This window comes from Pyricularia grisea, chromosome I (assembly GCF_004355905.1).
Source record: "Pyricularia grisea strain NI907 chromosome I, whole genome shotgun sequence".
NCBI classification, from domain to species: Eukaryota; Fungi; Ascomycota; class Sordariomycetes; order Magnaporthales; family Pyriculariaceae; genus Pyricularia; species Pyricularia grisea.
Window position 1 is genome coordinate 1492181 of NC_044973.1, and position 26377 is coordinate 1518557.

Genomic DNA, 26377 nt, shown 5'->3' on the forward strand with positions numbered 1-26377 from the left:
GACTTTCAGCCATCTGGATCCTCACCTTGGCATGCTGGCTGAATTTTGGCTTCAGTACGAATGCCTGCCACGTGTGGGTACTATGCCATCCGCGCCACTGCTTGCTGTCTGGCAAGAGAGTTTAATGGCTAGGTTGGTTTCTTAATTGTCAGGCTGACTAGGATTATTTTTGCGTGCTTTCAAGGCTTTGTATAGGCTGATACCCCTATGTGTCGCCTCCAAGGGGATCGTCGAGAAGAAAAAGCAGAGCCCCCAATACGATGGTTGATGTCTATGTTTCCCATGTAGAATGGCTGTCTTGGCCGCCTATCACTTTTTTAATCCTCTTTTCTTTTCTTCCCCATCCGTTCGAATATCTCCTACCAAACACTACACAATCCACAACATGAGGTACGTGGCTGGTTGGTCCCCTGCGGCACATAATGTCCTACATCCCACGAAATATGCTTGGCTGGGATAAGGGAAAGTAGGTAGTTATCAAGCCCTGCTCGCCACCATCGCGGCTTTTAGTAGGTTACTTTATTTCCCTCCACAAACCAGCAAGCCAGATTCCACACCCCCAAATAAACAGTCTGCGCTCCCGTCCTTTGCGTCCGTTCCCCAAGCCATAAAGGACAGCCGATTCTTGAGCACGGCCTCTTTTGTTTCGATACTAGACTACGGGAACTAAGCATAACATCGCCTGCATCCAAGCTTTTCTTATAGGGCTTGACATTCTTTCCCTGTTCCCCGGGTTTATTCAAAGCGGACCGGACACTCCGTGAACGCTACCGTTACACAAGCACTAGAGCATCTCCACTCCCATACCTACCTACCTAGCCCTCCCGGTCTAGCCCTAGAGGTAGGATGCTCAGTTGGTTTGCAGTATCTTCCTAGACCTTTGTTCCCATTTTAGCGTTCTCTTTCTGTCATAGTTAGAGGCAACTCGGTCCTTGTTCTTCGATTGTTCTTTCAGCTGAAGAAGACGAAACTACATCTGAATATCGGTTAGTTGATCCCCTTTTGTCTCCATCTCGGCTTTATCACCAGAACCGCCGCTTTTCCAGCCCCAACGAACAGTGCCCATTGTCAACGATGCCAGCACTATCGACCGTTACCTACTCGCTTGTGCTAACTGGAAAACCAGTTCCAGTACAGAGACATATCTGGGGAGACAACGAATTTAGACATCATGAGTTCTGCAGTAAACATGTCAGACCCTTCGGCGGTGGCGGCCATGATGGCGGAGCAGGCGGCGACGATGGCGGCCGTCAAGTCGTTCAACATTGAGGCTTTCACCCTGATGGGCATCGCTCTCTTGGCAACATCGTTGAGGACGTACTCGCGCGCCAGCACCGTCGGCTTTTCCAACTTTCAGGCTGACGACTACCTGGTCTGGATTGGCACGGTAAGCATTGCCACTATCCTTTTTGTATCTTGGCTATTACTATGACCAGGACCAGCTGACCCATCTGTGAATTTTGTCATGGCAAATCAGGTTGGCCATTGCTTTGAAACTGGTCTGGCCTACTCGGTTGGTGAACACGCCCGTGGCTTCGCCAACGATGCCATAAGCCCCGAGGAGAGGGCGGCTCTGAGCCCCGATACTCCCGAATATCAGATGCGGTAAGTCTTGATCAGGCTTCTTTGCGGTTGACTTATAACGCACATTACATCCGGCTCGTTGCTAACCCTACCTTGGGTTAACTTTATAGCGTCCTCGGCTCCAAAATCCAATTGTGGGGATGGTCGACTTACGCAACTCTTCTTTGGAGTTTGAAAGCATCCATGTGTACCTTTTTCCTGCGCTTGACGGTAAGATTTTAATCCTCTGGAAAGTGGAGTGTAAAAAATACGACATCCCTTTGATCAGCCGCTGACCGTCATCTCACCCGTATCAGGATGGTCTCCACGTATACAAGTCGAGAATTTACATCGGCTTCGGCTTCATCTTCTTCTCGTGGCTCACGCTCGCCCTCACGCTGCTTTCCAGCTGTCGGCCGTTCCACAACTACTGGCAAATCAGCCCTGATCCTGGACGTAAGTAAAATAAAAAGCCCCTTTTTTCATGTATCCAGGCGAAAAAGAAAGTTGTGAGAGCTGCCAGACTGACACGACGGGAAAAAAAAACATCAGGATACTGCTACCCTGCCGTGTCGCCCGCTCTCATCTGGACCTTCCTGGCCATGAACGTCAGCACGGATCTGTACCTCATCTCAATCCCGATGCCCCTCCTCTTCACTGCCAACGTGACGTGGCGGAAGCGCCTGGCCCTGGTGAGCGTGTTTTGCTGCGGTCTCTTTGTCACGGCTGCCGCCATCCTGCGTGTCATACTTATTGTTAGCGTGAGTACCTCTCCTCCCCTTGCGTATTTCTCCCCAAGTTTATACTTCTTCCCACCCAAAAAGCAAAACGACAAAACTAAGCCAATCAACACCCAAAAAAAAAAACAGGACTTGAAAAACGGTGCCTTTCTCGCCGGATCCTGGGCGGTACGCGAGACCTTCGTCGCCGTGATAACCACCAACATGCCGATGCTGTTCCCGCTGTTCCGAAGGTGGCTGAACCCGTTCCTGGGCCGCATCTCGTCGAGGCTGGGCACGTACGGATACCGGGGCAAATCGACGGGGGCGTCGTCGCGCAACTTGCCCCCTCACCAGCGCGCGGTCCAGACGGTCGGCAAGCAGCGCATGCGCAAGCAGCCGCAGCAGAGCCTGAACCACATCACCAACCTGAGCGTGACGTACGCCAACGAGTCCGAGGAGCGCATCTACGAGCTGCAAAACGTCGGCGGCACCAACCCCGCGGGCACGGGGGTCGTGACCGAGATCATTGGCGGCAAGGGCGTGGACGACAAGGGGATCAGGGTGCACGACAATGACGACGACGACCACCACCACGGTGAGGAGCAGGACCGCGTGAGTGACCTCAGCAGCGATTTGTCGTCGTCGTCGCCTGCTGGCGCCGGCGCCGGCATCGGCATCCAGAGGCGCGTCGAGATCGTCGTCGAGGAGGAGAAGCAGGACGACCCTTCCGACGGCAGCGGTAACCAGGGCGACCGCGTTTTGGGCGGCAATTTTGTCGCCGTATCTTCTGGGGGTGGCCCTGCCGCGGGCGGAGCCGGCAGCGGAAGGAATAGGAGCAGCACCGTCGAGAGCAGGGGTCCCGGCGCCGCGCGGACCAGTTACTTTGCCGACCATGTCAAGTCGGAAAACTACAAGCGGATATGATTGGTGAGAATGGGGTGGTTTGAGCAGGCGTGTAAGACAAAAGAAAGAAGAAAAAAAAGCAACGAAAAACGGTGAGTGGCGAAATGTGGGAATACACTGTACAAGACTGTCAAAATAATACACATCTGGAAGGATATATCTCTCCCCAGATCATAATAGAGACTAGTCTAGACTAGTATACGCATGATCTCTTTTCCCTAGCATCTGGATAAACTCACAGCCAATGTAGGCTTCTTCCACTGAACGCTTGAGATTGATCTTAGCTTCAGTTAGCCTAAAATGTCTGCCGAATCCCGCGCCATCCTTTTTGCTTTTAGCCGGTCAAATAGACCTAGACAAAATTCCATACAAAACATGCTGCATGTCCAGCGCGTGGCGGCTAAATAAAACGTGAGTTTTTATGTCTTGTTGTCCCCATCTTTGCAAAAGAAAAAATAAAAATAAAAAAAAAGGAAGAAAGAATCCCAAACCAGACTCCTGCAGAAATTCCCTGCAGCACCGCTTCCAAAAAAAAAAAGAAAAACCCAACAAACCCAGAAATAAGAAGTTTTGACACAGGAGAAATGACTAGAAAAAAAAGGCAAATGCTTGAAAAAATCTTGCCTGCTTCGATCCAAACAACGCTTAACCACAAATACTCCAAACAAATCTACCCAGTAAACCCACTCTCACAACGCCTGATGATGGCAGTCTGGCATCAATCGATCTCTAGTTTAACTTGTTGAGCCACCTTGCCCGGCATTTTATCCCGTGCAAACCGCGCGTCAAGAAAACTTTCTCAGCTTCCAGTCTGACACCACGTTCCTCAACCTCCTGCGCTTGTCGTGCTGTGTACGCCCAGCGCTAAGCCCCTAGCCAGCACGGTTGCGCAGACTCCCCACTCTTCCCAAGCCACCCAACCAGCCCCGCTTCCGTCCGCCAGTACCTGGCGACTCGGTGTTCGTAGGCGGAGACATCACCGATGGTGATTGAGGGGGGACGGCCACCTGCGGCGACAAGGGCGCACCGCTGCTGCCATACTCATCCATCATGTCCTCAAGCCCAGGCGTCAGAGAACCCCTCCTGGTCGATGCCGAGCCACCGCCACGCTGATTTGGGTTCCGCATGATCGGCGGTGGCGTTGCGCTCGAATGACCCTCATCCGCCAGATCCGAGCGACGTCCCCATGAAGGCACTCCAATGTTTACGTGTTCATTCGCAGCCACGGCCACAGAATTGGGCGACATTGGCGGGGGATAAGCGTTACGCAGGGAAACCTCGGATGGGGGCGCACTGGCTATACCGGTTTCCCTCTCCTTGTCGACGGCCCCGGTGCTGCGACGAAACAAATTCAAACCGCTCAGGCGTCGTACGTGCTGTTGCTGAGAGCCAGAAATCGGTGGATAGTGGCGTTTGCTGGGGTCCGGGGTACTGCCAGTCGGAGGCGATGTGAGAGTCGGGGTTGGAGGCGCCTGGACACCATAATCCACACTGTTGCTTCGAGATATGCTGCTGCGCACCGGCGATTTGCGAAGCTTTCCGTTGGCAGGGGCCTGGCGGGACGGAGGGCGAGCCAAGGCAGGGCTAGATCCGGTTCGGGCATGAAGACTTGACCGCCGAGGGGGCGGCGGGACCGTTGTAGAAGCCGAGAGCCCAGGAGATGCGAGACCAGAACCGAAAAAGCCCGCCTGAGGGGAAGGCAACGATGCGCCTATGGCATCAAGTGCGTGCGATGTTGGGGGAGACGTCATGCCCGTGCCGAGGAAGCCCGATCCACCCAGGTTGCCAAACATGGCTTCGCTAGCCCAGCCACCAGAACCATTTGCTGCACGAGGGAAGGCGAAAAGGTCGGGCGACACGCGGCCACCCACATCAGCGCCGTTGTCTATGTTGACGGCAGCGTTGTGAGGGAAAGTGCGGTTGGGCTTCAGACCTTCGCGCATCCAGTAGTCATACGTCGAGACTGTCGCGCCATCGTTGAGATTTTCGTCCTCGGAGCTGTCCGACGCCCACCCGTTCTCGTCCCTCCTATCGTTGGACGTCGTTGTCTCGCCTGCGGAGCGGGGACGCGGTGGGATAGCCGACTGGGATTCCGTATATAGGCTCTTTTGCGAATTCCCCAACCCCTTCCTCCCGTTGAAGGCAGACATTGAAGCGGCCTGGCTCGCTGCTTCTGCCGTTGTAGTCTGGCTACTTGACCTAGAGTTTATACTCTCCGTTGCGCCCAAGTAGCTACGATCACTGGGGCCAATGTCGTGTTGTTGAATCGACGTAGCGGGCTGGGAGAGCGTGTCATTCGAGTTCTTGAATCGTCGCAAAGTCGAAGTCGAGATGGTATCTGGAGTGGGTGGCAATGCGGCACCCAAATCCCTGGGACCATCTGTCATGACCCTTCGCAATGCCTCTCTTTTCTCTTGCTTCATGCGCTGACGAGCCTGTTGCTGTTGCTCTAAAGTCATTGCTGGTAATTGCTGGCTGCTGTACTCATTCCTTTGATTCGCCGGGGTACCGCCATTAGCGGCCGATAGATCGCTTAACATCGACGAGTCATGATATTGCAATCTCCGTTGAAGGTTTGACAGCGGGGAGTGATCAGAGACCTCGCCAATCGAGAATGCACCAGATGGGCCCCGCGAAGCAGAGCCGGAGCTGGATCGACGATCTCTAGTGGGCGTAACGGCCCGTGGATTTTGGGCGAGAGAATTCCTTGTTGTCTCATACTCCATGGACCTCTCTGGAGGTGAGGACGAGCTGTTCAAGAACGGCTTTTGTCCATAAACACTGATAAAGGAGCTTTCGCTAAGAACACTCAGACTGGGTGTAGACATCAACTTATGATCCGGCACTTCATCGTCGTTTATGGCAGAATCCGAAGCGCGCTTAAAGCTCAGGGTGCTGGCACGTGGTGCAAGATATGCTTTCCGCAGGTTTTCCGTCTTCTCGCTGGGATCATTTATAAAGCTCGGCATCCTGGTGAGTGCGCCTTCGTCAGCGTCTTCGGGCTCGGGGAGTTGGTCGTACGTTTCGGCGCTCAGGGACCTGATAATATCGCGTTCCTTTTGAAGCTTTTCGACCGTCGCCTCAAGGCTAACAATCATCGCCACGGCGTCGCGGATGGCATCGTCTCGCTTCTCCAACTCTTGAACGAGCTTATCGTTAACCTCCTCCACCTCTTTCTTCTGAGATTTCAGTTCGCCAACGGTGGACTGCAATTTGTCAACTGTGGATTTTAGACCGGCCACTTCAGCCTCGAGTTTCGGCATCAATTCGCGACGTTTAGACAATTCGAACTTCAGGTCAAAGTTTTCATTGAGTACACTCTCGAGCTTCTGCAGATCAGATGAGCTTCATAGTTAGCGACAAGACCATTTGACACAAGACTCTTTTTTGGCAAGGCATGACTGACCAGCTCCGAAGCCCGGAGGCCCACCGCCTTCCTTCTCGCCGCATCATGGCCGCTGCTCGAGCGCGGTCGGGGTCCATCGGAGGTCGAAGCACGAACTGGAGAGCTCTGGATGGCTTGCATGTGCCTGTCAGAGGTGCTCATCGTGTCGTTGCTACCGGCGCGACTGGAACCCGACCGCAGGGTTTCTGACCTCCTCTCTTGTCGCAACCTCTCCTGCAAGTAGCTGGATATGGCTGGCGTATTTTGTCTCAGGTCGTCGGGGTTCGGGGTTCTCGACATACGAGAAGATGTCGGTCGGTCGCTGCCCAGAGAGGCGCGGCTCGAATGCTTTAATCTGGGGTAGTTTTGAGTCTTTTGGGGTGAGTGCGGAATCTGGAGGTTGCTGGACGAGCTGTTATTGCTGTGAGATGCGAAACGACTGTTTGAAGTGCTGTTGCTCGATCGGGAAGAAGCATGGTGTAGCTGGGCGACGGTAGGATTTGAGGAGCCGAATGGGAGGGAGTGACGTGACGACCGATCTCGCGGGTAGGACTGCCCGACGTGCGGTGAGTCCGTCATTGTGAGACGTGACAATGGCAGCAAACGGCACACAGGCCCAACAGTTAAGTATAGGTACCGTTTCTGACGGGTCCACCATACGAAACTGACGTCTGCTGCAGATCTAAGATTTGCTTCTTCTTTTACCGCAGGGAAGACGCGGGCGCCCGGGAAGGAATGTCTCAGTCGGCCATTCAGAACAGAGCTTTGAGAACAGCAGAAGAAATATGTATCGACTTTTGTTTTGGACTAGTCAACGCTAGGGATGCTGTGGCGCTTGCTTGTTGGCTTGGACAAGTCGACACGTACCTCGTACGTAGGTGGTAGGTTGGTTGTAATCTTTCCTAATCGACTTGTCGACAAAGTGACGGAGAAATGAACGAACAAAAGAGAAAGCAAAATCTCGATAATCAGATATCAATTGGATTCAGCTGCTCGGCAGGAGGAATCCCAAGAATGAGATGTCGTCTGGAATCCTTGCCGACTTTCGGTCCCTGGGCGAAAAGCGTGGTTCGGGGGGGCAACGGGCGGATGAGTGCCGGTCGTTGGGCACAAGGTGATTTTTCGTTTGCTCGCACGTCCTTAATGCAAAGCTACTAATGCGCTGTGTGTGCTATGTACGGAGTATCGTTGGCTTTGCGTGCATGCATATGACATGGGTAGATGCAGGTGGCGCGTGATTGGCACCTTTCGAGGAGGAGGAGGTGCCTAAAAGGTTAGGTCCAGACTACCTTGGTTGGGTTGGCAGCGCGACGATCAAAGGGAACCAAAAAGTGAAGCGGGAGAGCAGGGCCAGAGCTCGTGGTACTTTGTTGTATGTCGGTTTGAAGTTGCTCATGTACCACAATCCTGAGTTTTCAAGTCAATTGATCGAGATATGATTGCCGGTCATTGGATTATGAACCACAATCAGTTGTAGGTGAACCGGAGCCAAGGAATGTTGTTTGTTGACTGCCGATAACCAGGAAGGAATGTCACCGTCGCTCTGGTTGGTGCCAGGATCAATCGATTGGAAGGAACGTCGCAAAAGAGGGGTCTTAGGTACCTATGAGAAGACTTGAAGAATTTTAAGCACTTGTGAAAAGAATAAGAATGAAAAAGAGTATACGATATACGGAAGCTACCGTAATCTCAGAAGTTAAGCCGTGCTATTTCGTAGATTGCCGCAGTCGACTGGTGATGACATGACAGCGATGAAGATGAAGAATTGGGACATCGATCAAGCACGATGTGACGGCAAGTCTCAATTGGAGTCCTCATTAATGTGGTCTAGTGCTAGGTACCCGTGCGGGTATGTAGGTACCGTTCCTTTGGGCTCTTGTGGTAGACTTTTTCCTAGGTGGATGCTTGTTTGAGCTCGAATCAAGCTAAAAACAGCCAGTGGAAGTGGCTCTGACAGGAGATCCAATCCTAATCGGGGTCGGGAGAAGTTTGGTATCCGGGGCATGCACAATTCAGGACATTTCCTAATACTACCATAAAATCAATCTTATGAGTTCCTACTCATAGTACATTAACCATAAATAACTGCCAAGTTCCCAGGGAGAAATAAGCAGCTAAGGACGCTAATTAGAATACGCCGAGATATCAATTATACAACGGGAATGACTATTGTATGCAGCTGGTCACTGGGGATAGTTTGTTTATTTCTGGGGTGGGATTTTTGATTGCTTCTGCTTTTCACTATTGAATACGTCCCTGGTTCCAAATCTTGGGTGGTATGCACAAGAAGCGAGTGAGCATCCGATGCAGATTGACTCTTGTCACAAAAATTTGCCTGGATGCCCAAAACCGCCACCGCTGCCACCCGACAAGATTGACAGGATCCGTGCCCTAATTTATTGGCCTGGGCAAAAATCAAGAAGCCCCTCAAGAAATGCAACCTGCACAGATGATTGCTACGACGCAGCAATTTACTATAGGTAGGTATATACAGTTCTCGCTGATGGTTTTATCGGTTGATCGCATTGAGCACTTTACGAAGTGCTTGGCCTTCTGGATTGTTTGCCCTCAACGTGCCGGCCTCACTGGGCGCCCCTGAATTTTGCATGATTTGCATTGTTTCTTCCACCCCACTCAGTCTCAGCTCATCCAGTCAGAGGGCAAGACCTTTAGCGGCACGTTTCTGTGTTTGGAAGACCCCTGGAAACACGACGCGTGTGAACCCCTGTCACCGGAACCCACCCGTGAGGGGTTACCCACAAGGCGATTGATTGCAAGTGGGCGAGATTGCCAGAGAGAAAAAAAAAAAAAAAAAAAAAAGGAAAGTGGTTGCATGGAGCTGAAGCTGTCCATTGTGTCTTGCTATGCCCCTCCAGCCACCCGATTTCTTAGAAGAGCGGGGTCGTCTGTCCACAAAGCCCAGCTCAAATCTGCTCGTTCGTTGGAACTATCGATGACGCCCCGAAGCCCCATCAAGCCATCTATCTCGCTTCCGATGGTCTACCACGGAATTAGGTAGGTGCTAACTTAGGTAATCATCAAAAGGGTCCTACATACAAGTACTTCGTACTTCGTATATTCCGGAAGGGCCGAAGAAGGAACAGGGGCCAAAAGGATCACGGATCTTGCCGTGGTCAAGACTCTAGATGTGGAAGGCAAGACACCATGTGCTCACTAGCCTTGTCTTGGAATAAGCGCGTCGTCAGTCCTTTTTGCGACGCTTTTATTTTAGAGCCAAATTCCCCATGTCGATATCCGACAGAACCTTTTGACATAGGAGACTATATTTTGGATTTCATGGTCGCAGACAAAGGCAGGCAGGCATATTTCGGTATAGCCGCTCGTCTGCAACTGCAAAGTCATCACATGCCTTCAAAGCCGACAGTTGCTTTACATGCAATCCTGTGCAACAGAACAAACGACCCCAGGGCCTAAGAGGAGGTCGGTAAGGCATCCACCTACCTACCTTTGGCAAAATGGAGATGGCCAAATGAAAAACTTGGGGTGACCTTCACGAAAATAACTCAATAACCGTAACGCTCGCAAGTTACATGCCGATATGCGGTTGCCTCGTTCTTATATCGGAGGGTGAGCATCGTCGCCGAATTCTGATGCCGGTGGTGTGTCGCTCCAATAGCATTTGACAGAACTACTCTGATGATATCGCCGCGGCGCGGGGTTCAACACCATTTCACCAAGAGACAGTAAGCGACGCCCAAGACCTAGATTAATTACTGTTTGCATGCATGTCCAGTGGTACAACCCAGAATTGTACGTATCTATCAGCCCGCAGCAGAACGTACGGTGAGCTGGCCGGGTGAAGAACACGGCAGGCATTCAGTCCTCTGGCTAAAATCATCATCGTCATGAAGAGAAGAAAGTACAAGAATAGGAGGTTGTGCGCTGGATGACGCTCGACATTTCAATGGTTGATACTCCGGTAATGGAATACACCAAGATGTGCCCAATTATTACTGTAGCCATTTGGGCTACACTACTATCCACCATCACATCCCTCACATTTCCCTATGAGAACATTCAGCTTGATCCAGCCGAAACTTTGTCTTTTCCGTCTATTGCCTTTGGTGATGCCGCAAGCCCAATCCCTCAGCAGCCGTCATGCAAATCATATCCAGGAGAACCTACCTGGCCCTCAGACGCAGACTGGTCCCGTCTCAACACGACTCTCAACGGCCGCCTCCTGAAGCCTCAGCCTCTCGGTGCGGTCTGCGCACCTTCTCATCCGGCCTACGACAGAACCAGATGCAACACGCTGGTCCGCGGCCTGTCTGGCACGCGCATGCTGCTCGACGACCCCTTGACGGTGCTAACAGTGTACCTAGAAGGCGACACCTGCCCCATCTCCACGTCAAGCAGAAAACCGTGCACTCAGGGCGGGTTCCCCGTCTACGTCGTCAATGCCAGCACGGTCGCGCATGTCCAGGCCGCCGTCAACTTTGCCCGCAACCGCAACATAAGACTCATCGTCAAGAACACTGGACACGACTTTGGCGGCCGCTCCGCTGGCGCGGGCGCTCTCAGCATCTGGACCCATCACCTAAAGTCCGCATCCTACCTCGCCAACTACACGGCGAGCTCTCCGGCATACACCGGCAAGGCGGTCCATCTGGGGGACGGCCTTGAGTCCTGGGAGCTGTTCGACCTCATGGTCGACCACCGCATCTCCCTCGCGGCTCCGGGGTTCCCGACCGTCGGCGCCGTCGGCGGCTGGATGCTCGGCGGGGGCCACGGCACGGTCACGTCAACGTTGGGTCTCGGCGCCGATCAACCCCTGTCGCTCAACGTCGTCACGGCTGACGGGCGCTTCGTCACGGCCAACGCGACGCACAACGCCGACCTCTTCTGGGCGCTGCGAGGCAGCGGCGTCGGCCCGGCGTTTGGCGTCGTCACCTCTGCCGTGGTGCGTGCACACGAACCCCTTTCGCTGATCAGAGTCTCGCTGCAGTGGCTGACGGGACCCAGCTACAACCCCAGAAACAGCCCCAGCCCCGTCGTGGACAGGGAGACGTTTTGGCGCGGCGTCTCAGCGTACTACCGCTTCGGCATCGCGGTCGGGGATGCCGGCGGCGTCGACTTTGGCTACATCCGCAACCGCGGCAACGGCAGCTTCAGCTTCGACACGGGGCTCACGTTCCCCAACAAATCGCCCCGTGAGGTGTTCAACCTCCTCGCCCCGCTGTACGCAGATCTACAGGCCGCCGGGGTAAAGATGACGAACCGCCTGCCGGCGGCGTCGAGCCCGTACGCAACCAGACGGGCTGGCACGGGCGCTTCGCTGGGCAACGCGCGGTACTCGTCCAGACTGTGGCCGCGGTCGGTGTGGGACAAGGACGACGGCTTCGCGGCGGCCATGGCGGCGGTGCGGGCCAGCGTCGAGGACGGCGGCTACACGTTCCACGGGCTTCTGATGGCGGCGCGGCCGCTGGCCGGGGACGTGGCCGACTCGGTCAGTCCCGGCTGGCGCGCCGCGGCGATGCACGCCTCGGTACAGGACGACACGGCGCTGGCGGACCTGTCGCCCGAGGCGTGGCGGGCGGCCAACGAGCGCGTGCTGCGCTACTCTGCCGCCATCAGGGCCGCGACGCCAGGTGGAGGCGCGTACATCAACGAGGGGGACTCGCTCGAGCCCGGTTGGCAGGATAACTTTTACGAGCTGGACAACTACGCCCGCCTGCTGCGGGTCAAGGCATCGCTGGACCCGTGGGATGTGTTTTGGGCGCCGACGGCGGTGGGGAGCGATGGGTGGGAGGTGAGGACGGAGGATGGCACTTTGACGCAGAACGGGAGGTTATGTCGTGTCGGGTCCTAGGGCATCCGGACCACTTTGGGCAGCGGGTGGTGATCTTTTGCTGTTGTGGTCTTGGGGCTGGTACCATGTACTTGGTCCCCATCTCCTGACGATCTTCAACAGCTTTCATGGATATCAGTCCATGGTTTGGACGGCACCTTCCCGACGGCAACTTCCCGCGCAGGTGCATCCTTGGATAACGTCTGACTTGTTAGTCAAGTCTGCATAGCCTTCATAGTTTTAACCGTGCCGATCTGAATATCGGGAATTTATGCCATGTCAACCCTTTTTTTTTTCCTCGTTGCGACAGTCTCGAACACGGATAGCATGAACTTTCTGCCCAGTCAGATTCTGTTCCGATCCACAGCCACCCCCTCTGGAACTGCCACACCAGTGGAGAAATACTGGAGCGTCGACTGGTCGGGCCAGCAAAAAGAAAAAAGAAAAAAAAAATCCTGGCGGGCCGTGCGGTGCGGAGAAGACCTGAGAACGATCGTCCCAACCTGGAGACAAACAGGCAATTGTGCACGACTCATGAGGAGAGGGATCTGCCAACACACTGCAGCTTACAACTACCGATGGAAACGCAAGGAGGTTTATAGCACGATGGCGACCATGCCCCGTCGAGCAAAGTATGACAGAACAGTTGCTCGATTCAAGTTGATCGACAGTTGAGGACGTCTGCAGTTGAACAAGGGATCCCACTGTTTGCATGACTTCCGCGGGTCTTGGATGTCAACAAAGCTTGGTGATGTTATATGCGCTGTATTAGAGATAAAAGGAGACCTGAGTCGATGGAGAGTAGATGCTTGCTTCATGGCCTTGGTATCTCGGCCGAACGGTTTGTATCGACGCTTTGATCCTTATGACAACATACTTTGTTCGTAAACCTGATTATCAACCACATCGGTGTGGGACAAACAGTCGACACCTGGTTGGGATGTTGCAGCAAGTGTCACCAGTCATCAACGGGTACTACTATATCATATCATTGGGGATGGACCCTGTGTTTGATGTCAGTTGGCATAAAGTTTTGAGCCACGCAACTCCACGTGTGACAAAGGTTTGCCAAGTTGGGATGAAATTTTCCCATGGCACAAAGTTGGAAGCATGATCGTTGATGTTTTGACTGTAATAAGAAGGGAGAAGAGACAAGGAGAAAAAAAAAATAGAATAAAGTATTGATTGTCATCGGCTTTGCAAAGCCGTGAATTTGGCTTTTACCAGGACGTAAATCTCCGTCCGCGAGCTTCCGATCGGTCAAGGTTCCCATCCTGGATGCATTAATTACTATTGAATTCCAATCGAAATCACTGGAATCCATCTTTTTTGGCTTTTCCATTCCCAACACCGTAGACTATTCACTCATCAGATACGCACAGGCTTCTGAAGTTTGGTACCGCCGAGGGTAAAAGCATACATCCCCACAAGGAGACGAAGAAGTCACCTATTCTGGCGATGCAACAGCACTAGACTCATGTGGGAACCTGGGAGCGAGATACGCAAACCGAACTGATTATGCAGCCCAGGCCTCGGTCGATGATCCGGGTTGTGGTTCACCTTCACCGTGGTGACCAATTTTATTCCACAGCGTGCCGAGATACAATCGGGTCACGGAAGCTAAAAAATGCCTGCACAAATACAAAAACCCCCGGAGTGCATGCGCCCATTTTTGTGGCGACTGGGATAAACATGGTGTTGAGATGTCGTGCGTACGAGATACTAGAACCAGTCTAGTACACAGTAACAATGTTACTGCGTATAGTAGGATTGGCAACCTCGGTAGCGAATGGATTATTGGTGGGACTGCATCTCGCTCCCAAGCACTGTTCATGGTCCCTTGTATTGTTTTTGTGCTGGACCTAGCAAAACCTAGCGAGCCTGAGGTAAGGGATGATTAGCAATTGAGGGGCTCCATGATCCAACATCAAGACAAGCAAAACAAGATATTTACCTCACAATACGAAGGATTTTTTTTTTTTTTATTCTTTCTCTTTCCCACGATACTGCTCAAGATCGCGATTTGCGGCTCCCGTCAAAGTTCATGCTGCAATCTATTCGACACATCTGCAAGGCCCAAAAAAGATTCAGGTGTTACCAGGAAACAAAACCTAGCCCAAAAAAGGGATCTGATGTAACCAGGAACAACCCAGGCTCGTGCGCATCACAAATCCCCACCCACCGTTGGATTCATTGTGGAGTCGGGAAAGACTGGAGAGGCCGCAGAAGCCCCTTTCGCTCTGAGGCCAAGCAACCAAATTGATTGTTGACTGTTACGACGATGCTTTTCGAAGATTGTGGACTTGGCGACGGTGATTCTGGCCAGAGTAGAAGGCCCGAGGGTGCCGAGCTTCTTCTTTTTTTTTTTTTTTCTTTTTCTTATGGCTTGTGGGCGGCAGAGGTCTAATTGCATGTGGATTGATTCGACATTTACTTTCTTCAACTGACTGCTTTGGGGGCCAAATCGCATATTCCACCAGCTTTACATCTGGCATACTCTATTATTTCTTCCCCGTCTGACGTGAGCTACCTATTTTTGTATGGCCTTGGAAAGTCACCGGCACTAATTCTTCCGGCTCTCGGAACCAAAATCTTCTGGTGAGATAGAGAAAACCACGCCATCGTCCAACCAAAAACTACGAAAGTAGAAATTAAATCAAAAAAAAAAAAAAAAAAAAAAAAAAAAATCCCCGGGCAAGGATATCCACGAGGTGAAGGCATCTTCTATACCCATTTCGGTGTCGCGCTCGGGACTCTACCGATAAACGCGAGTCAAATGTATGAGGGAGGACCCTTTACCGTTAGCCAATATGGGAATACCCACCCAAAACCCCTGGTTGATGCACCCACCCAATGCACCCATTCTTCGTACTAACACTCAGCAAGGTCTCCGGCCAGCCCTGAAACACTGCGGCTCTTGCCTCTTGCTCTCACGAGCTGTTCCCGTTGGTGTACCCCTGAAGATGGAAATCCACTCGCCATGGGGGGGCCACATCCACCATTACTACCATAGTACGAGAAGACCTCAGTCTACGCGCAGGGTCGGGGGGCGAGGGTGCAATGGAGACTGAGAATTAAGCGCCATGCTGGATCGAGCTAAGCTGTTTTTATGTGGTACGGAAGTAGATCGACGACTGGGGTGGGTGGATGGCCGCCCATTTTGTTGATCGGTTTATATGATCACGTACATCTGCGCCTTTGGTACAGCTTTGCCCTCCTTCTCTCCTTCTTTCGTTCCTCAGGGCTCACCATTCGTTTGGCCGACTCTCTTTTTTTTTACACACTGCCCTTTGAGGAAGCTTACGCCAACTCACCACATTCGCTTTGGGATTTCTAATATTCCCGTTCTATCGCTTGCAGTGTAATACATACCCTCGTTGTCGAGAAGTCGAAACACCAGACGTTCTTTTCCGATTCCAGTCACCAAGGGCCCGAGGCTTAATTTAACAGACTTTTTTTGTTTCCTTTTTTGGCATCTCTTCGCCTATCCTTTCTATTTTTTCGGTAATCATCACAAGACATCACAAATATGTCTCCTCTCACATCTTTCAGGGCCGTGAGCCTGGGAGCTGCTCTCCTCAGTGGCCACTTGAGCTCCGTTCATGCCACCACTACTCTTGAGCCAAGTCTCACATCATGCACAACCAGTGAAACGATCTGGGAGACACCCAAGAATATAAGCCTGTCCATCTGTGAAGGAACCGACTTCAAGTATGGTGGCACGTCTCTCCAGATGGTCGAGGGCGTCTGCGGCACCAGGGCGTGCATGGGACTCTGCCACGACAACGACAAGTGTGTCTATGCCGTCTACGACAAGAAGAACTCGATATGCCACATCAAGAACACCGAGGAGATTTCAGAGATGATCTGGGCTGTCGACGCCAACTTTGACGCCATCACCAAGCTGCTGCCCAATGGCACCTACCCTTCGCCCCCTGGCAGCCAGGCCACGGAGCAGCAACCTTCCAAGCCCGCCAACGAGACCATCTCGGGCGACGCCAAGAAGGGCGCCTGGTCCGATGTCATCAAGCTGCCCCTGATCCCGGTGGCCGCCTACGTGGTCCCCACGTTCCCGACCCCGGGCCGCATCATGTTCTTCTCCTCGTGGGGTGTGGACGCCTTTGGTGGCGCCTCTGGCCTGACGCAGTTCGGCTCCCTCGATCTCAACTCGCACCAGTCCACCAACCGCCAGATCGCCAACACGCACCACGACATGTTCTGCCCTGGTATCAGCCAGCTCTCCGACGGCCGCATCATCATCCAGGGTGGATCCGACGCCGAGGCCGTCAGCGTCTACGACCCCACCACCGACGCCTTCACGCGCGAGGCCAACCTCACCATCCCCCGTGGCTACCAATCCTCGTGCACCCTGTCCAACGGTGAGGTCTTCACCATCGGTGGTGCCTACTCGGGTGCGCGCCGCGCCAAGGAGGGCGAGATCTACGACCCCAACGCCAACAAGTGGGAGACGCTCACGGGCGCCGACGTCAAGCCCATGCTGACCACGGACCACGAGGGCGTCTGGCGCGAGGACAACCACGCCTGGCTCTTCGCCTGGCGCAACGGCTCCGTCTTCCAGGCCGGTCCCTCCATGACCCAGCACTGGTACGGAACCAAGGGCTACGGCGCCGTCGTTAACGCCGGCACCCGCGACGACGCCAACGCAATGTGCGGCATCTTCGTCATGTACGACGCCCTGCGCGGCAAGATCCTGACTGCCGGCGGCTCGCCCGACTACACCGACAGCGACGCCAACAACCGCGCCCACATCACCACCATCGGCGAGCCCGGCAGCGCCGCCGTGGTCGAGCGCGTCACCGACATGGCCTACCACCGTGGTTTCGCCAACGCCGTCGTCCTGCCCGACGGCAAGGTCGTCGTCACCGGAGGCATGAAGCGCTCCATCGTCTTCAAGGACACGAACAGCGTCTACATCCCCGAGATGTTCGACCCGGCCACCAAGACCTGGACCCAGCTGGCCGCCGCCCAGAAGCCCCGCAACTACCACTCCGTCTCGCTCCTCCTGCCCGACGCAACCGTCTTCGTCGGCGGCGGCGGTCTCTGCTGGGTCAACAAGATCGGCGGCTCGTCCGCCAAGTGCGACAAGACGGTCGACCACGCCGACGGCGAGATCCTGTCGCCTCCCTACCTGTTCAACGCCGACGGCAGCGCCGCCACCCGCCCCGTCATCGGCGACCTGGCCAAGAGCTCGATTCGCGCCGGCGACTCGCTCACCTTTGCCGTGACGGGCATCAAGGGCGCCGCCGCCGCCAACTACAAGTTCTCGCTGGTGCGCATGGGTTCCGCCACGCACTCGGTAAACACCGACCAGCGCCGCGTGCCGCTCGAGGACTTCTCCGTCGGCGCCGACGGCAAGTTCACCGTCCGCACGCCCTCCGACACGGGAGTCATGATCCCCGGCTACTGGTACCTGTTCGCCATCGCCCCCAACGGCACGCCCAGCGTCGCCAAGACGGTGCATATCGAGCTTGGTGTGGCCGAGTCGAAGCGCACTGCTGGTGTTTGGGGTGCCTAAAGCAAACAAAACCAATATTAAAAAAAAAAAAGTCGATTGATTTAAGCTTTCCTTGTGTATATCTATTTCCTTTTGGTAACGAATGGTGGTGAATTTCGGGACAAAAGTTCAAAAAAAAAAAAACATGACAAAAACCAGACCAAAAAAAGCGTGCATATGTACAACCACAACTCACAGCGATGACTCTATTTAGTTTAATATGTTAATGTAATTTCTTACCAGTTACCTTTCTCTATCCAACTAGATCACTGCTGCACTTGTGAATAACCCATTTCTACGCCTTGAGTGTGAAAACAGCTAATTTGTGTGCTTAGGTACAGCCAAGCAGTCCTCGATACCAACTAGAAACTTTACTTAGTACTAGAACATAATGTGGGTTTCCAGTAGTAATGAGCTTGAGGAGTAGTCACTAAACAGAACAGCATGAGTTCGACCACCTCAGTGCTATTTTAGTGCTCCCCAACTTGGTACGGCGAGCAAATTCAACGCATTTGGGAATCCGTGGCATCCAGAAACGGACTGTTTTCACTCCTATGCTCTCAGCCAAGATCCCGCCTTACAATCTTCCCGAGCAAGGTTGAGGTGATGAGTGAGAACAGAACAAGACGAGCTCGTACCCTGACGCGACTGGCAAGTGAACGTCACTGTTTCTTTTTCTTTTTCTTCTTTTTTTTTCTTGCGCATACAATGCCAGTTGAAGCGACTTGACTAAAAATTGCTAGTATCTATTTGATCAGTCTAGAAGCACAGGTCAACGAAACATGGCCATGGCTTGAGATATATGGCTACTTCAAACTCTGCGAGCAATCATCGCCAACCGTAAATAGCATAATATGTCCCTTGATCATGTCGACAACAAATAAACCCCAAATAATTTCCCAAGGACTCTTGTTTTGTAAATTTCTCGTGTGCAAATACACTCCAAAACCATCTAACATGACCATAAACCCCCAGGGCCCCATTTCCATATCATATTGCGAAATTGAACAACAGAAAGCTGGGCAGACCTGGATATTCTGTGCCAACTGACGGATTTTATTACCTGTGCTAATGAACATCATATTTTCTAAAGTAAAACTGCGCTATGGTCCGAAAAAAATAGAGTGGTGTTAATTTGAAGTGAATGATATAAAAAGCAAACGCCCGGTTCTGGTGCAAAGCAGGCTTTAATGATACCCAAAACGGTAACACCCATGAACATGTATGTGCCTTATAGAGCTTGTCCAAGTTTGCTTTCCAAGTAGCTTAAATAGCACTAGATCCATTGATTGCATAGAAAGGGGGACCTGTATAAAACCCACCATTTCAAATCCGTTCTTTAGCCCGTGAAGCTTCAGGAATAGGATTCCTCATGTTAGTTTTAACAACGTGAAGTATTCCTTGAAAGCTACTAATGTAGATATCTTCACAATCGATTCGTTGTTTACCTTACGTATCAGTGCCTGTTGCCGTTGTTTTGCGCGGAGCTTACTACCAACCTCAGCCTGTTGCGGAGTGTACCCTCCTTCGCTAACTTGATGAAGGGACAACTCTTCACGGGAATAGGAGCTAGTAAATACCTGGCACCTTGACGCCAGTACTAGCCACTCCATGGTTAATATAGTTGGAAGGTTGTAGGAACCGCCAGCCCCAGCCACAGCCACAAAAATAAAATAAAAAAGGTAAAACTTATGTGCGACGGCGAGCATCGTAATGACATCACCTCACACCAGGCGTCTGTTTGGAGTTGGCCGGGTTCGAACCGACGACCCCATGCAGCATGTAAGTCGAAAAGCCATCTTGAAGACCAGGAACGTGTCCAGATCATGACAGACTCGATGCAAAGCATATGCGCTACCACTGCGCCACAACCCCATAGAAACGCAGTGGATATCAACCCCATTATCATGGAGAGGTTATGAACAGCGGCTTGCTCGAAACCGCGCGCCAGTGTGGGGGCGTGGATTGCGGGTACTGCAACCACCACATTTTCCCATCTGGCACCGGGGGGCATTTTTATGGCGTGCCGTTCTTTTATAAGCTTGAAGCCCAAGATCGCAGTTGTAGAGAGAGCGCCGAGGCTGTGAAGGTTAGGAATAATGGTTCCATGAAAAGAATGATGCGCTGCCTTCTGAACGGTGGCAAGTCTGGCCCGCTGTTTCTCATGACTTCAGGGGTGATGTGTGCCACTTTAAAGCTGTCTCGCAGAGAGGAATGACCTGTCTTTGCCTTTTAGTTTGGAAGATCGTGGTCTTGAAATTCTTCAGATCATTGTCTCACTGATTCGCCCATAAGAGTACCTCGACCAAGTCAGTCCCTGAGTATGCCAGAGAGGTAGGTGGCCGCCCAGAACGAATCATAGCTTCAAGCGGGAAACGAAGATGTAGCCCACGCGCCACTGCAGACTTGCACCTGGCGATTGAGACAAAAAGAAACTGTCATCACATCCAAAAACATCAAAACCCCAAGGTTGGAAATCGTCATTTGTTATACACAAAAACCCACTAACACCCATTCCAGCGTCCATGCTTTTTCTATTTCCCTGTGTCTTTGTCGATGTTTGATTCGTTTTCCCTGTTCTGTAATCATCTATCGGAAGCAGGACCTCCCTTCTCCCCTTTTTTTGTTGTCGTTTTAAAAACGGAAGAAAAGAAACTGTTGCCGACCAAGACTTATCCCCGTCCAGAGACAAATCAAAACATTAAAAGAAACAAGAATTAAAATGGGTAGTGAAGCTGAAAAAGAACAGACATTTCTAGATGCATTTTCCCAGGGTGTAAAAAAAAAAAAAAAAAAAAGATTACAACAAAAAAATTCACCTAGGAGAGGTATAAGCTCGGCCAGATCTATCCTAGCCGAAACAAACCCTTTCCCCTTCTATCTTTACGTCCCCTGTCCCCTCGCTCCACACAACCCAACCGAGCGCTTATTTGGCAATCTCAACACCACCAGTGGCGCCGAGAGCCTTCTTCAGGTCACCGTAGATGGCGAACTGACCGGCGGTCAGAGTACCGACCATGAAGAGACGGGCACCGATACCACCGAAAGAGCCGCGGAGGCCGAGCTCCTTGGCAATCTTGACCAGGCGCGAGGCGGTTCCCTCACCGGGCAGACCCTTGGTCTTGTTGATCTTGCTCAGCATGGTGTCGGCGGGCTGCGAGACGATGGCGGCGGCGAAACCGGCCATGAGACCAGAGCCCAAGTTGACAACCGTCTGGGAAGCGTCGGAGAGGGTCTCCTTGGGGTACATGCGGAAGATGGCCTCGGCGACCTTCTCGTAGACGACGAACTTGGTCATAGTGTAGGGGACCCTGGAGAGGAGTGTGTTAGCACCTACTGCACCAGATGACAAAAGAACAATGGCCGAAGCTCGCAGGCTGGCGAGATCGTCAAGACTGATCAAAACTTACTGCTTGAACAGGATGGGGCCGAAACCGGCGTAGAAAGCACCGATACCCTCAGTGCGGAGCATCTTGGTGAAGCCACCGATCAGGCCGTTGGCGTACGAAGGGTCCGAAACGAGACGGATACGGGTGGCCTCGAGCGGGCAGAGGGCGATGTCGGCGAAGAACTCGGCAGCACCGGCAGAGGCCAGGTAGACACTGGTGCGGTACTTGCTGGCGGTCTCGAGACCCAGGGTGTTGATGCTCTGGGCCTTGAAGAACTCGTAACCTCCGAACTTGAAGGCGCCCTGCAGGAAGTAACCGGCAACGGTAGGACCAAGACCAGTCAGGAGCGCGCCGGCACCCTCGTTTTGGATAACCTGCCTGAAGCCACCGATCATACCGCGGTTGTAGGTTTGGGGGTCGAGCTGGATACGGGTCTTGACGCTGTTGACGATGGGCCAGGGTGTCCTGTCAGCTTTCGGTTCATGCCAGGTTTAACGGGAAATTTGGGAGCTAGGGGAGGTAGCTGCAGGATCGAAATTGACGACTGCATCGAATTCAAATTGCAAGCAAAACGTACACATCAAGAGGTGTGACCATGCCGTGGGTGACTGAACAGCAGACGGCACCGGAGAGGGCGAATTTTGAGTAGAGGGCAAGGCCGGTCGGGCTGGCGACGGGCGCCTCCTTCTTGATAGCAGCCATTGTGATGTGAATTGAAAGCGGAAGAAAACCAAAAGGGTATTAACAGAATCGCAGAGGATCTAAGATGGACTGGAGATTGGTATTAACGTCTGCAACAGATGCGACGAGTTGATTTAATTGGTATGGTCGGTGATGATGATGAAGGTTTGTGAAACGGAGAAAAATTGTACTTGAGGAAAAAAAAAAAATTAAGTCATGCCCAGCCACTCTTCGGTCGCAGCCTTGAATTGAGCTTGAGGCTTTTTCCCTGGGATTAGCCGCGCCGCTAGTCAAAACCCGCATAAATTGCCTCTGGCTTCTTGTTACTGGCCGGCTGGCAGAATCGGGTGGACTCGGATGAACGGGCCAGCAGAAGTAACTCTACCTTGTAAATTGGTATGGGCGGTACTTCTCATGGTATCCACCCGGAGCTCCACCTAGCGTCAACGCCTAGGCTCTCCTTGTCGAAAAGTTCCGAAGTTGCCGAGCGACGCAGTTTTTGCATTGTAAACACGTGCAAACGATTGCTACCGGTACCTACCGCAGCTTGGAGGCAGAGAGTAATCGACGGTTGTTGTTACAGTTGTAAATCACTACGAATCAGTACGAGAAGCCAAGCATCGTCGGACTAATGCCAAATGTCAAAAGATACAATGAAGGCTATTATTACGTATATTTTAGCACTTGATCGGTTTTCTTGACGTTTATTTTTGTCCACGTTATTTCTTTTCTTTTGGTGTTTGGGCAAGTCCAACTTGCGACGCGCGAAAAGATCTATCCCCACCAAACAGTTTTGGGCACGAAACTTTGATTGAAAGCAAGCTTAATTCGCCTCGGCAGCACCCCCAGCATCGCCAATTATATCATCCGATGCCTTCTCGGCCAACATCATGGTAGGAACCACGGGGAACGCACCCGGCACTACAGGGAACGACGACGCGTCGACGACCCTCAGGTTCTTGACGCCCCTGACGCGGAACTTGGAATCCAGCACCGCCATCGGGTCATCGTCCGCCCCGATCCTGCACGTCGACGTCGCGTGGTGGCTGTAGACCTGGTCGTGGATGTATTCCTTCTGCTCCTCGTCAGAGCAGGTGCTGTTGACACCGGGACACGGGTGCAGCTCCTCCCACGGCCCCGTGTTCTCGTGCACGCCGTCGCGCAGGAACTCGATGGCATCGAGCATCTCGGTCAGATCCTGGTCGCCGCCCTGGGCGAAAAAGTTGGTGTTGATATCGGGAACGTCCTGCGGGTCCGCCGACCGCAGCCGCACGTAGCCCGCTTGCGACTTGGGGTTCATGTGTACCAGCGCGCACTCGAACTGCTGGGGGCCGTAGTCCTCGGGGAACCCTGGCCAGAACCCCTCAAACGAGAAGCTGCCGCACCACGCAAAGATGTTGCGCCGCTCGTCGACTGCAGACGGCGTCCGGAGCATCAGCGTCTGGAACCCGCCCCCTGTGAGCGGTTCGCCTTGCTTGAGTGACATGACGCCCGCCTCGTAGTTGTCGGCCATGTTCTCGCCCACACCTGGGAGGTCCTTGACCACCGGGATGCCGAACTTGGTCAGCTCCGCGGCCGGGCCGATGCCTGAAAGCTTGAGGATCTGCGGGCTGTTGAAGACGCCGCCCGAGATGATGACCTCTTTCTTGGCGCGGTACTGGATCACCTTGCCCTTGACATCCTTCTTGTAATTGGGATCGGCCGAGTACATGTGTCGTCCCTCCATGACCTCGACGCCGATGGCAGTGGGGGTGTCGGCAGCCTCGTCGAACAGGATCTTGGTCACGAGGCTCTCGAGCTTGAGCGTCAGCGGGAAGTCTTCGGCGTCCTCGAGCGTGGCCCGCACGTAGCTGTTTGGACTGCTTCGGTTCTGGAACTCGTCCGCGTGCCACACGAACGAGTAGAAGCCGACTTCTTCGTCCCGATTAGGCTCAATCCCATTGATGTCGCGCCCCAACGCCTCGGATAGATTGGCCGTCGAGATGTTGAGACTGTTTGCGAAGGCCAGAGCAATCTCCCTGCCGTCACTTTCCTGTTCGACAAAGTCGCGCGGAGTGTCGATGGTATCCAGCCACCCGTCGAAGCCATGCCCAGGAGTGCCCCTGGGGAGGAAGCGGTTGTTCTCCAGACGCTCAAACAACTTTCTCATCTTGGGCGCCTCCCACGAAGTGTCGCCAGTCAGGTTCACCACCAGGTTCCAGTCGTCGTCGTATGGCAAAAAGACGATGCCCGCGTTGTGCTGCGAGCAGCCCCCCAGCGTTCCCGCGCGCGGGTAGTATATGCCGAGCTGCTCGGCGCCCTCTGGCGGGTCGAGGCCGACGTAGAAGGACCCGTCGGGGTTGCGCCACGTCAGCCTCTTGTACTTGAGTGCCTGGGCCGGGTCGTCCGAGTGCCTGACGAAAAAGTCCCAGCGCGTCGCGGGGTCGTTGCCAGCCAGGTTGAAGTTTGTGATGATGGAGACGTTGGAGTTGGCGTGCTGGTCGTCGCCCGCCTCGAGCAGCAGCGTCGAGTATCCCGCCCGTGCGAGGTTTGCCGCCAACGGGCCCCCGCCGGGGCCGGACCCTACCACGATGTAGTCATATTCTTTCTCGCCCGCGTCACAGGCCGAAGCCGACGCCGTGACAGCTGCGACCAGTGGGAGTAGATGGTACCAATGCATCGTCCGATGGGGGTGTGACTTGCACTCGAGAGTCTCCGAGTGGAGGGTCTGCGGCAGGCGCTACCATCTTATATGTAGGGCCATTGAACTGCCTGGGCTGTGTTTTCCCCTGCCAAGTGGTTCGAGATCGATATTTCGGTTCCTCGCATGTTAAGTCCGACCCGATTCCACCGGTATAAGGATGTTCTCCATGGCGACTGGACCTGAATGCCAAGTTTACCCCGCCCGTAAGTCGGCTGTTTACTTGGACCGGTTCATCCAAAGCAGTGGCGTGAGTGGTGTTTCTAGCACAATATACCATCGGCAACGCCCTGCCGATCATGCTAGTTGATAAAATCAAGGTCCCATCGCCTTAAACCTTCTTAATTACCCCGAACGGTAGCCAATGAGAACTGCGGTATATTCTTTCTTCCACAGCCGTCTTGCAGATCTTGTCGAATGTGTCAGCTCTGCAGGAGATGCCAGAAATTCAATGATGTGATGTCTTGATTCCTGGGCAGATCGAGTGCAGGGGAGAGCGGGGAATGTAAGATTCAAGACATGCTTATTACCACCGCGGGAAAATACCTTACCCGCTTATTTCCCTTTCCCTTTGTTTCCTTGACTTCCAATAAATGTCAAAATGTGTTGTCGACGTTTGGTCAGGTATTTGGTCCACCATCATAATTCCGCATCTATCCAGCAGCAAGCCAACATTCAACTCCCAGCGGAGGAGGTAGGTACCAAGACATCTCGCCACCATCTTGTTGTTATAGTATTGTTTGGTCTGTTAAGCAGGCAGATGGGTACAGAATGTAACGGCGTGTACGTTCGGGATCCTGAACTAGTCTAGTTCTCCGCTCTACCCTTTACGGAATCGGCCGCCGACACGGCATATGCTTTATGCAGGTGCTGAGTAAGAGATATGAAGGGCACTAGGAAACTGCCGACGAAAGCTAACCAAATACGGTCGCGGAGGCAGGGCGAATAACATCAGCACCGGTTGGGGAAGAGGAATACCACCAAACGACGCAATACGTATTCCAAGGTTTGACTAAACTGGTTTGCTTGAAGAGCCAGACAAGAGCCCTCGGTTTTCATGGAATCACGATATACCTATGCATCATTAGGCACGTAAATTCCAATGGGTCATGGAGATATGTTTATACGCGCTTGAGGAGAAATCTTAATAGTTCAATCGAATTTCATAGCGAATTTGAAGTCCATCAACGGGTGCGATTGCAGGCCCCTTCATCAAACCATCCCCTTGCAATTGCGTATACCATCGCATGTTGTGAGCATTTGTGAAAGTTTGCATGTGTTTCTCATAGTAAAGATCACAGACTGCTTCGGCTGGTACTTCTAACTTGCCTATCACGAGACTTGTACCGTCGTCTTGGCATGCTTGTCGCTGAGGTACCTACCTACCTTAGCTGTCTACCCAAGGCACCAGGTCTCCGTATGTAGGTAGAAAACCAAGGCAGCTTGGAAGCTAGGCTGGCCAATGAACAATGGGAGTGGTTTGTCCGTGGAATCGAATGGAAGCAGGCAAAAAGAAGAAGAAAGAATCTTGTCACACCATAAGCAGAAATCTGACTCACATTCTGCCTGCCTTCAAGAAGTCTGAGATCCCCCGCTCCCGTCCCGTCTTTGTTTTCTCTTCCTTTCTTACTCTTCCAAAGCCACCCTGCCGAAGTTAAGGGCCTCTGACTGGGAGCATCAGGTTGTCAACTTTACATTTGGATTCTAGAGAGCTTATACTTTTCGTCGAA

At 53.0% G+C, this 26377-nt stretch overlaps 7 protein-coding genes across 7 annotated transcripts; 4 read left to right on the forward strand and 3 right to left on the reverse strand.

Moving 5' to 3' along the window:
- The first annotated feature begins 140 nt into the window (after window positions 1–140).
- On the forward strand, window positions 141–3410 carry PgNI_05497 (uncharacterized protein). The gene is made up of 8 exons (XM_031125528.1): window positions 141–509; window positions 706–986; window positions 1127–1387; window positions 1478–1605; window positions 1695–1794; window positions 1881–2019; window positions 2116–2324; window positions 2433–3410. Exons 3-8 carry the CDS (start codon window positions 1172–1174, stop codon window positions 3207–3209), a joined length of 1569 nt encoding a protein of 522 aa, XP_030982240.1. The 5' UTR covers window positions 141–509; window positions 706–986; window positions 1127–1171; the 3' UTR covers window positions 3210–3410.
- On the reverse strand, window positions 3407–7598 carry PgNI_05498 (uncharacterized protein). The gene is made up of 2 exons (XM_031125529.1): window positions 6595–7598; window positions 3407–6517 (listed from the first exon to the last, which is right to left on the reverse strand). The coding sequence occupies exons 1-2, from the start codon at window positions 7150–7152 to the stop codon at window positions 4061–4063; spliced, it is 3015 nt and encodes a 1004-aa protein (XP_030982239.1). The 5' UTR covers window positions 7153–7598; the 3' UTR covers window positions 3407–4060.
- Window positions 7599–10531: 2933 nt separating this feature from the next.
- PgNI_05499 (uncharacterized protein) lies at window positions 10532–12403 on the forward strand (the record flags this gene model as incomplete). Its single annotated transcript, XM_031125530.1, has 1 exon — window positions 10532–12403. One exon carries the CDS (start codon window positions 10532–10534, stop codon window positions 12401–12403), a length of 1872 nt encoding a protein of 623 aa, XP_030982238.1.
- A 3508-nt stretch (window positions 12404–15911) lies between these two features.
- On the forward strand, window positions 15912–17918 carry PgNI_05500 (uncharacterized protein; the record flags this gene model as incomplete). Its single annotated transcript, XM_031125531.1, has 1 exon — window positions 15912–17918. One exon carries the CDS (start codon window positions 15912–15914, stop codon window positions 17916–17918), a length of 2007 nt encoding a protein of 668 aa, XP_030982377.1.
- Window positions 17919–19610: 1692 nt separating this feature from the next.
- Window positions 19611–19819, forward strand: PgNI_05501 (uncharacterized protein; the record flags this gene model as incomplete). Its single annotated transcript, XM_031125532.1, has 2 exons — window positions 19611–19679; window positions 19709–19819. 2 exons carry the CDS (start codon window positions 19611–19613, stop codon window positions 19817–19819), a joined length of 180 nt encoding a protein of 59 aa, XP_030982376.1.
- Window positions 19820–20144: 325 nt separating this feature from the next.
- On the reverse strand, window positions 20145–22147 carry PgNI_05502 (uncharacterized protein). Its single transcript, XM_031125533.1, has 3 exons — window positions 21864–22147; window positions 21308–21751; window positions 20145–21208 (listed from the first exon to the last, which is right to left on the reverse strand). Exons 1-3 carry the CDS (start codon window positions 21986–21988, stop codon window positions 20824–20826), a joined length of 954 nt encoding a protein of 317 aa, XP_030981949.1. The 5' UTR covers window positions 21989–22147; the 3' UTR covers window positions 20145–20823.
- Window positions 22148–22790: 643 nt separating this feature from the next.
- Window positions 22791–24626, reverse strand: PgNI_05503 (uncharacterized protein; the record flags this gene model as incomplete). Its single annotated transcript, XM_031125534.1, has 1 exon — window positions 22791–24626. The coding sequence occupies one exon, from the start codon at window positions 24624–24626 to the stop codon at window positions 22791–22793; it is 1836 nt and encodes a 611-aa protein (XP_030982378.1).
- Between the last annotated feature and the right edge of the window lie 1751 nt (window positions 24627–26377).